The sequence below is a fragment of the Chlamydotis macqueenii genome, chromosome 3 (genome assembly GCF_036417535.1).
Source record: "Chlamydotis macqueenii isolate bChlMac1 chromosome 3, bChlMac1.mat, whole genome shotgun sequence".
Lineage (NCBI taxonomy): Eukaryota > Metazoa > Chordata > Aves > Otidiformes > Otididae > Chlamydotis > Chlamydotis macqueenii.
Window position 1 is genome coordinate 93,156,706 of NC_141558.1, and position 11,296 is coordinate 93,168,001.

General features: G+C 37.0%; 1 protein-coding gene across 1 annotated transcript in view; it reads left to right on the forward strand.

Moving 5' to 3' along the window:
- The window catches only part of PLD5 (phospholipase D family member 5), a 181,071-nt gene extending 171,189 nt beyond the window's left edge, over positions 1 to 9,882 (forward strand). Inside the window, exons 8-10 of the mRNA XM_086745096.1 lie at positions 1,343 to 1,508; positions 7,064 to 7,178; positions 9,593 to 9,882. Coding sequence (XP_086601222.1) covers positions 1,343 to 1,508; positions 7,064 to 7,178; positions 9,593 to 9,828 — 517 coding nt within the window. The 3' untranslated portion in view covers positions 9,829 to 9,882. The remainder of the gene's footprint in view (positions 1 to 1,342; positions 1,509 to 7,063; positions 7,179 to 9,592) is intronic.
- Positions 9,883 to 11,296: the final 1,414 nt, after the last annotated feature.

The window sequence follows — 11,296 nt, forward strand, 5'->3', positions numbered from 1 at the left end:
CTTTATTTGAATACGGTTAAGCCAAACTAAACATGCGGTTATGTGCTTTTTTCCAGTTTTGCATAATAAAATATGTTTTGTTCAAATTTTTCAAAAAATAGCTATGATATGACCGACACAAAGCATAAAGTGTTTCAAGTCTACAAGAGGGTTTTTCCAATAAACTCATTATGTACAGCCTCTATCACAGTGAAAGAATCATGGGTAGTGCTGTAGGAACCTCAGTTTCACAATATGCATCCCTCATGTTTCTCCTTTATGCTGGAAAGGATCTGAGTATGTAGAACCGTTACAGTGTTGCAGTTGATATTATCTCCTATACTCCTCCTTACTTTGTTCTCATGCCTGAAGAATTCAGAAACCTATTGGATTAGTGAGATCCAGGGAAGCCACCTGTGTGAATTCCGCATTTTTCCTAGAGCATGGCTTTGAATTTGAGGCACTGCCACAGCTTCCCTACCTTGTCAGCTCCCAGTTCTCACCTGTAAGTTATTTTCTGGCATTGCAGAGCACAGATTTCATTTGTCTGAACGCCTTGATGCTGCTGGAATAAAGAAAATGTACATTTTCTTTGTCTAATTCTCCCTGTCCTGGCCTGCTCCCACCAAAGGTCAGGAACACTAACTAGTGATTGTGAGAGTAGCACCATGGAAGCCACCATCCCTTTCATGGCAGAATTTCTGCAGTCCTCACCAGGAAAAAAGGTAGCATCCTCCTTAAATGACCCATCTTCATCTGCTACTGAAGGATGCAGGCACCCTGTCCTTTTCCCAAGCAAGAAATTATGGAAGGCATTCCAGTCCTCAGCCTGCATGGTCCCAGTATAGAGGAAAAAAAGGATGGCAGTCAGGGAAGGATCCAGTGTTCTGTTCCCCGACTTGTGTAAACAAGAGAAACCCCTTCCCATCCCTCTGTCTGGGCTGGGTAGGCAGCACCCTCTAGCTGCAGCTCCTTCTACTGGTTCTCTGCCACCCAGGCGCTCCACTGCTCTCGCCACAGGCAGTGACACGGGAGTAACGCTCCCAACCATAGGCAGACGAGGTACCTGTATTTTGTGCAAGTGTTTTGGCAGCTCTCCATGCCTCTATACAGGTGGAAGATGTGCTCAACCATCTCGCTGTCCCCACAGTGACAGTTTTGGTGCAGAGCAGAATGACACAAAAAAGCATGCTGGCAGATCTGTTTAGCGAGAACCCCTTTAAATGAGAACAGCATTCCTTCAGCAGATAGAAGATGAAATTCACATATGTTTAATTTTCTCTATGATGTCTAGACTTGACTGCTTAGAAATCCAGATATTTTCTTTAAAGTTCTCTGAGTATATCGTGTTCTTTCTCCACAGGTACTGGCCATATTTAGATGGGAAGATAAGAGAAGCGTTAGTTTTACGAAGTATTAAAGTACGACTTCTCATAAGTTTCTCAAGAGACACAGATCCCCTTACTTTTAACTTTGTTTCGTCTCTGAAAGCTATTTGCACTGAAGTTCCAAGCTGTAGTTTGAAAGTTGTAAGTATAATCCATATTGCTTTGAAACCTAAGATATTTCCCACCCTCCAAAAAAAGAAATCAAGGAAACTTCACAACCGAGAAGTGTTTTCTGTTCGCATCAAAGCCTTTAAATGTCATTAAATAATATAGGAAATGTAATATCATGAACTGAACTTATTCCTAGTAATAACAGACATAGAAATGAAGACAGAAAAATAGAATTATGCCAAGAGGCAGTCTGTGTGGTGGACAGCCCGTCTATAACGTGACATCTGGTCTTTCACAGCAAAGCCAACAGAGTGAGCCGTAGACATATGTCTTGTTTATACTGGCTAGTAAGGGGAAATGTGACAGCACAAAAATGTGTTTTAGTCTGGATTGATGTAACCTTACTGTTCAGCTGCATAAGCATCTGCTTTTCCTTTAATCAAGTACAAAGTACAAGAAAAATAATGAAGATTTTACATTAAATCCAGGCTACAAATTCACAATTGTGAAGACTAGAACAGCCATTATGTGACCACAGTAGACATGCGATACAGAAAAGTGAGGAATACCAGATATGTTACATTTGTATTAGAGAACAGTGTACGGTAAGTACTACTTTCAGTCTGATACAGTTAATTTTCAGGAAATTGAGGCACACTGGAAATTGGCCACCTCAGAGCCCTTCATCTTGGATCCATTTCTTTTGGGTTTTTTTTTTTTCTTTTAGATAACTGTCTTAAATAATCTGCTGATTTTTTTTTTTACTTCTTAAACTGACAGTCCACAAAATCTAAATAATTTTGACTTTTTAAAATCAACAACAATTGTAAAATACAAGTCCTATTTGTGTTGTACGCACTAAGTGGTATTTATGCATATCTAGAGATAGGGATTTTTGTTACAACATCCACTGTTATTAGAAGTTCCCTAGGTAAGAAGCAGCATAAAGTTTGTTTTCAAGTCAAAAAGCCCATTCAAAATTATTTTTTATTTAAGTGGCACCTAATGCTCTACATACTTGTATCCATTTCCATCTATTTACAGCAGGTAAAATCTTTAGTACAGAATTCATGTTGTCAAGGACTACGAGTAACAGCCCAAGGCTCAGAGTTACGGGTATCTATTTGATTTTGGCTGAAACTGCCACAGGCTGCACCATGACACTCCTTTACATCACAAAACATGTCAGATGAGCACTGTTCTTTTTTTAAACTGCATTTCTGTTGTATTCATCTGTTCTAGACAAGATCAAAGGGAAACAAAACTATGTGTATGTATGGGGGAAAAGGAATAGCTAACAAGGTAAAAACTAAACTTAAACCTTTTTAATTATTGGAAACATCTACTTTTCCCTTTTGATTCTGCTTTGGGTGTGAGAAAACATAAAGTCAAACTAAACTCTGTACAGAAAATACTGTCATGCAAACATGTATTTGTTTATGCATAACAACACTGAAATTTTAAGAGAAACTGAAGTTACAAATTCTTATTGAAATTATACTTAAAATTTCTAAGCTGTTCCAATACCTCAATATTGTTCTCACAGAAACAATACCCTCCCTGCCTCCATCTTCTCTTCTTTTGGGAATTATATCTGAGTATCACAAAATATATTCAATAACTTTTTTCTTTAATTTAGCTTTTAATCCCTGTGATACGCCTTGTTGTAATTGTTTTCCTTTTTTTTATGTCTATGGAAAGACCAGTTTGGCTAGGAATTTTCCAGCGAGTGCCAATGGCTTGCTGAAGCTGCAGGGTACACTGTTTTGCCAGTGGCAGCAGCTTGAGGTACACGGTCAGCTTGGAGAAGGCTGTGCAGATGTAATTCCTCTGTTAGATGAGAATCTCTCCTCCCAATTTCCGACCAGGCTAATGGAAGTTTTGGTATTGCCTAACTGCAAGTATATAGTTAGCAACAGGGCATTGCAATCCTGTTACGCCTAGCAGTGTCCTCATCAAAAACAGCCACCAACTACCATGCATGTAATTTTTCAATCTGCTGTTGAGGTCAGGAAGGCAGAGACTGCAAGATGTGATTTCCTAACAGTGTGCTCTATCTTGAAGCAGTTTTTTTTTTCTCTTTTGCCACAAAACTCTGACAATACTGGGCAATTAACATGATCAATGCAGTTAGAAAATGATTAGTCCCTCATTATGCATTCCTCAGCATCTCACTCAAGGTCCAGTTCACATAAGCATTAAGAATTATTGGATTCAACTGAAACTGCTTTGAGAGTGCACACTCAATACAAGCACTCTGAAAAATGATCACTGGGAAGAACTCATGAGGAAAAAGCTCTGTTTGAGGACTAAAGAAATGCTATAAGCACACAGCCAAATGTCAAGGAGTAAACTGCATACCAAACTGCTGCTCACTCAGGGAGCTCTGCCCTATGCACTGAACCACACGCAGTCATGAAATTAAACCTTAAATCACAAAGGGTAAAACTCAAGGTGAAGAGCTCGCCATTGTGCCTCTTGGGACCTTAATTCCAGTACTCCTGAAGTTTTGTGTGCTTGACCCTGTAAATACATCTTGTGTGCAAGAATGCTCAGTCTAACGCGTGAAGGAGCAGTAAAAAGGGGCCAGCTCTGTTGCGTGCAGTGCTTAACAGAGAAAGGTGTATGGTTTTGAAGAACATATGTATGAACTAGAACAAAGTGTCTTTAGACAGCTGGAGACCAGGAAGGCATGGCATGGAACAGACGTACTATCTACAGCACAGGTTGTTCTTGCGTCTCCACATGAATCTGTTTCCAAGTTGTGCAGGTGTATTCCTGCTAAGGTGAAAGGAAGGAAAAACTGAACCTTTCACTAATTCTCAGAAAGCCAGAAATGCCCTGGGAGTAAACAAAGTGTTATGAATTAACTATGAAACTTTTCCTCCTAAGCACTAATTTAATTTTAAAGCTCTAAACTCCTAAGAATAAGGATGGAAAACATGAATAAAATGTCAGCAGAAGGTGCTGAATTATTAACATAGTACTTCTGCTGAAGGCGCATGTTGGAGAGTGTTAGGCTGTGCTACTTCATGCCAGTGCTGGGTTTTTTGGGGGGCTTTTTGACAGTTTTAGACTATTCCCTACAACATTAGTATTAGTCACACAGTATTTTCCACATCCCTGTGAAGAGTTACTGCAAGTACCCTTGATAGACACCCTACCTGTCTCCATTCCTGTTTTGTTGTGCCATGAAAAACACAAACATTTTCTTCTGGCTTTATCCAAAAAAATCAAGACCCTTTCAGAAAGATTCAGATCCATCTCTGGCTTGCTAAGTACATACTTAGCAGTTGCTCAGGCACATAGCTGCAGTCTTGCCATTGTCAAAAAACTAACCCCCAATATCTACTAAACTTTCCTTTACAGCTGTTAAGATGGTTTGTTCTATTTTTTTTTTAAAGTGTAATGCTGTAATTGTTAGTGATGTTAAAAATCTGTAATTCAAGGTGTGATTTCTCTGTGCAGCTTAGTAGTTATATGTCAATATACAATATAAATCGCATTTAAAAAAGACAGATACCACAGTTTTACATAGAATAATCTTTTTAAATGCCCTTTATAAAACAATCACTTCGTTTGGGTTGTTTTTCTTGTTTTTAAATTTAAAAAAAACCCTATCTTTGAAATTTTGTTAATATTTGAACTCATTACAAAAATTAAGCTGTGGAAGATAACAGAGCCATATACAGGTAAGTAGGCACGCGATGAAATTCAGAGACTGTTTAAGTAAACAACTTTATGATACTTATCGATCATAAAACTGCACCACAGTACCATCCAGCATTTGGACACTGGAAAAAAACACAAACTCTTTGAATTTTATTCCTGATGCAGTAAAAACTTGCTTCAGCCCTAATAAATTTTCATAATTGTGCGGGAGTTAGGTCAGTCCAAGAACAGAGACTCTCCTCCTCGCTGCTGGAATTGGCTGGCGCCTGAACTAGCATTGGTATTTCACACAGAGTTCTTCCAAGCAGTTTTGGTACAACCTCTGGCAACATAAAATTGATTCCAATATATTTTCCAATGGAGAAGAGAGATTCTGACAGAGTCCATGGCATAAAGTGTTAGATAAACTGCAGCCTCTGGGCTACTCTACCTTTTGTCCACAACTAAACTATTTTATTTTGGTAATACTAACTGGTGATAAACATGTTCAGAACTTCTAGAGGTCTCCAAGAAAAAACAAACTGTAATGATCAAGACTGATGATTAAGAAGAGAGATTTTTTTTTTTTTAAATGAGTATTTATATGCAGTTCTGAAGTAACCAGTGGTATAAAACCCAAAGCTGGCATTCCTGGCAATCAGCAACAATGCATTTTGCAATCGTTGAGCCATTTAATGCAAATCAGCTTGAAACCTACCTACATCATCAACCGGGTAAAGAATGCTTTATAAAACTAACTGCTTGCATGCTACACATACACCTTTACTTGATTTATCAAATCAATGATGTAGTCTACCCCAGAGATCACTACATTTCACTAACAAATTTAGTATTTTACAGTTGGGTTTTCAAAGTAGTAAAATTATTCTGAAAGACATCTCCATAACCTAAAGGATTCGTTCAAAGTTTGTATCAAAAAAAGAGCGCTCTTTCAATAAAGTAATTTTGCATTACAGAAAACAGACCCCCCAAGAATCATCAAGGAGTCTTGAGGTGTTGATTTTTTTTTTTTGTTAATACTATTTTTTATTTTTCATTTTCTTAAGTGGTGCAATGTATAGCCTGTTACTTTCATCAGTAATATATTGTGAATTAGATTTGTTCTGAGGATCTACACCATCACCTCAATCAAAGTTTCCCAGTCATGCAATAAATATTTAATTTCTCTTTTATCTTGTTATTCTCTGCTTCTGGTTTTGGAATCTTTGTCAAGCTATTAGTTTCCTTGATGAAACAAATAATACTTAGATTTGTACTGAAATCTCTTTTTTGTCTGACACTGATGTAGACAAGGAGTGCATATAGCTAAAAAAAAAAAAAAAAAGAGATTAAAAAAATCTAACTCAGACTTCATCCTTTAGGGTAAACCAGATGCATTTTCCTCTTGTTGGCTGGTGAATGTGATCTCTTTACATCAGATTTAATCCTGAGAAGTCTCTGAAATGAGCAAGTTTCCTGTTGGAAATTCTGCAATGTGTAATATAATGGTATTAATTCAGCTTATTGGTATGCCTGCCAATCTGGATCCTGAAGCAGACTTCAAACCCCAGTGTTCCTTGATGAATGAGAAAACGAGCTGAAGAAAAGTTCCTGGCTCTTATCATGCAAAACAAAAAGACAGGGTTTTTTGTTTGTTTCTTAGCCTTTATAACCTGGCACTGTATTTCTTTTAGTATGCGGTAGCCACATACTTCGTAGAGTTCAGAATGCCAGGGCATAGTGAGCATTACAAACTATAAGAATTTAGAAAGAAATACAATGTGCAGTCTTTTATTAAAATTAATACTTGGCTATAAAAACTCAAGATGTTCTGTAGCACTAACTCATTTTCAATAAAGGGTACAGACCATATTTTTTTCTGTCCATTATAGAACGGTTCTCATTAATCTCCACTCCATTCTGTTTTATGGCAGAAATTTTTTGACCTTGAGGAAGAGAGTGCATGCTTTCTTAAAGAGCAGAAGAACACTTCCCTTCCCAAATTAAACCGTAACAAATACATGGTGACTGATGGAGCTGCATACATTGGTAAGTAACCACATCCCAGGTGTCATAGTTCAGCCCTGATCAGGACCGGACTAGCAGTCTCTCTCCCACTCCCCCCCACCCTCCGAGAGAATAGGGGGAGAATTGGTAAACAAAAGAAAACCAGGAAAAAAGCACGTGGATTGAGATTGAACAAAAAGTAAATTTAACAGTAATGCAGAAGAAAACAAAACAGTGATGGAATACAAATACAGTATAATGCCTTACAACAAATCTCCACACCTAGTTTCTTCCAAGTAGCAAGAGGTTCTCCTCAGCACCCTCCTCACTTATCATACTGAGCATGATGTTAGATGGGATGGAATAGCCCTTTGGCTAATTTGGGTAAATTAACCCCAGCTGTTAGCTAATTAGTTAATTATCCCAGCCATAAGGGCCACCAGCTTCAGTTCTCCACCCAGCTCAGGTGAATATTAACTCTATCCTAGCCAGAACCAGGACACCGGGAAATTCTAGTTTATGGCCAAAAGCCTGAAATAACACCCACGTGTAAATGAGGAATCTACAGCTGATATGCTTGTTAAATTAAAATAATAGTAATTTCTTTGAGAAGCTGGGTGAAGATGAGCTTTGAGCCTGTTTTCATTTAATAACTCATTTTATTTCCCCTTATAAATCAGTTTCTCAACAGCAATATTCTGTTTTCACTGTTTAAAAACAGACTGAAAACACCAATACAACACACTTTATGAAGCCGGAATAAATTGGATTATTAGTATATTCTCTATTTCTGCAATCCAATGAAGATGGACTGTTCTCCATTTCCTATGTTATTAGTAAAGTTATAGTCAGTCCTGGTAAATACTGTACAAATGCCTTTCATCCTCATCTTCTGAAGTCTTATTCCATTTACTGTAATGACATTTCAGACACCCTGCTTTTATTAACATTAGTTACATATGTACTTGGTGTTTTGGGTTAAAGGTGTATTTAAGTAAAGTTGTTGTATGGGCACCTTGCAAAAGTTCATTGTGAAATGCTCATTGAATGCAGGCTAAAAACTGCCTTTTAAAAAAATCTGACTGCTTGAGCTGTGGGATCAGAAAACTCCTATTGAATTAAAAAGCAACTCATGAGATTTTTATAAAGTCAAGAGATAAAACATGCATTCTAATATGCTGCAACTCGATGTTTTAGTTGCTCACTTCCTCACCCTGACTTACTGCAAAGGGCTTAAGCCAGTGACTGCAGGGGCAGTTAGGGGGGCAAAGGCTGCAACCCAGAAGCACACCCATGCACTCATGAAGAGTGGAGAATCACAAGTAGCACAGAGGTACAACCAAGAGCTACTCTGAAAAGCTCACCTCAAGGGGCTCTAAATACACGCACCACTCTTATCCTATCCAAATCTCTTTTTTTCCACTTCAAATCGTGCACCTTATTCCCCTCTCAGCTCCCAAATGTTTTATACACACCCCCTCCCCCCAAATCTTTTTTTTTAAGGACTTTTTAAAATTCCTTCCAATAGCCAGATCAAATTTCAGTACTTTATAGCTTTTCTACACAGTGTGGAATCTTAGCTGAGTAATTTTTTTTTTCTTTCCCATTGTCATTACATCCTCAGATATATATAAGTAAAAGAAAGAACTAATCCAAGCTGTGTGAAAGTAATACAAATGCATGTTAAGGATCTGTCTTCTACTTGAAAGAATAGGAAGAAATGTCCTTTATGATCAGGTTTCAATTTCCCATCCTTCAGAACATTAGAATTCTTAACATTTCTTGCTGAAGTAGCTGAAATGATGCTGAAAAACAGGGTATAAATTTCTCAGATGCCTTCATGTTTTATGTATGTTTATATATTGTTTTAAAAGATGACCTCTAATAACAGCATTTTTGTCTCCTGTTTTCCATTAATCCAATTATCTTCTTTGCGTTGCCATCACTATGCTCATTCATTACCTATGATTTCAACAAATAACTGGCATAAAACAGTCAAACCTGTTTTTCTTTCCTGAAATACTATCCATCAATGGATAACCTGTAAAAGACCTATTAGTTTGGCTCTGCATTATGGAGCAACCACTATGCATCCCATCTACTTTAAATTGTTTATACGGCAAAAAAATATTTTCATCCTTGACACTGAAAAGGCTGATGAGGAAAGGAAATGGAGTAATAATTCAATATATGCAAAAGGAAGAGCAAGTTAGTTTTATATAAATAAAAGAACCTGTTTTCACTTAAGAAGGATTAGAGCTATTAAATTTCCAGGAACAATCTGGACTACACACTGGTAGGTAATGGAGTTTTTTTTTCCCACTAGTATAGAAAACTTGTTTCTGTCTCTGCCCACATAGGCACTGGGGGAAATGATACTGTATCATGCTGGATTGCCTTTAGGGAGATCGCTTTTATGTTAGAAACTGATTGTATATTCCTGCCTTTACTTGTAGGTAATTTTGATTGGGTAGGAAATGCATTTACGCAGAATGCTGGAGCTGGCCTTGTTATCAACCAAGCAGACGCGGGGAACAGCACAAGCATCATTAAGCAACTCAAGGCTGTTTTTGAAAGGGACTGGTATTCACATTATGCCAAAAGTTTACAACCGACAAAAATCCCAAACTGTGTTAATCACAAACTTAGTAAAGCAACATCAAATAAGACTGCCATGAGCAATGTGAATTAGAAAGACTATTTTACTGTTCAGTATGGCAATGAAGAATTACATTGGGGTGTAACCCTCTTTCATATTTACAGATAAAAAGCAAAAAAAAAAAAAAAAAGTTTGGTTGGGGGGATGTTTTTAGGAAAAAGCACACTTATATAAAAACTGTCTAAACTATATTCTCTATATTGAACTATTTAAGACTTTCAAATTTGTTACTTCTGACACTGAATGTCATTTCTGCTTCCATGTTAATTTTAACGTTCCACATTTGAATTTAACAGCATGTGTCAATTCTTCTGTTTCAGTTTTAGGACTTTCCCTAATTGCCATCCTGGCTAGAATGAACCTTGAGGCAAAACCAAGATTCAAGCTATGAAATAGCATTCGAAGATCAGTTATTATTGTCATATAAGTAGATGGTAGGTTTGCTGTATTAGAAAACATAAAGGAATAAGCAAACTTTCACCCATATAAATCAGTCCCTTTAAATAAATACCCACTCATGAAAATACTTCCTAGTTTTGAGCATTTAGTTTGAATATCACTCTTTCATGTCTTCTAACTAGCCTTAAAATACATTAGAGTGACATGACCAGTAATTCATTCGTCTCCTAAAAGTATGAGAAGGTTTTGAGGGACTGGGCTTGGCCTCATCAAATTAATAATAATCCCTAAAGCCTCTCAAATAAATGGATTTTTAGTAAAATTAAAGTGGATTCCTTTCAATATAATAGCTATTTCCAATTTTACTGTATTTCTTCTAACAATGAAAAGCTCTGTATTAATAGCAAAGACCTAGGACTGTTTTGTGGTGGGTTTTTTTTTTTTTTTTTGTAATCTCAAGATAATTTCTTCCCAAAGTTAAATATGTATCAAATGTGAGTCAGCAGTTGCACGATGACTCATTATGAAACCAATGCCCATATAAAAATCTAATACTGCTTTTTAGGAAGATCAAGGGTTATGCAAAATCATGCAATAATAAATGATCTTACAGTCATTTTGTTTCATTTTACACCTGGAAGTTTCTTCTTTCCTAACTTTTACTTAAAAAAATAATAATTGTGAAATGGCATTTTTTGTTAAAATGTCATCCATATAGGTGAATACATCAGCACAAAGAGAATGTGATGCCTTCATTTAGGCCACAGTTTCAGTTGGTGTTATGAGTGTGCCTCTACAAACACAACTCTGTTGCACCAAGAAGCAACTGTTCTCTAAAAGTGTGAATTTGCTCTTTAAAAAAAACACACATATAAATGTTTCACAGCATATTTTTATGCAGTCAGATCTGTAATAGCTTAGTTTTGTAATAAAAATGTTTAATTACAATCCCTTGGCTTCTCTTGAAGAAATATGGCTATGAAAGCAAACTACGTTCTGCATTTTGTTAAATATTCACACAGAGTTTTTCCCAAACTGCAGATTTTTCTCACCTGGCTGCGTGTTGCTGAAGGCACACTTGGAACGTAGTGGGCAAAAAGAG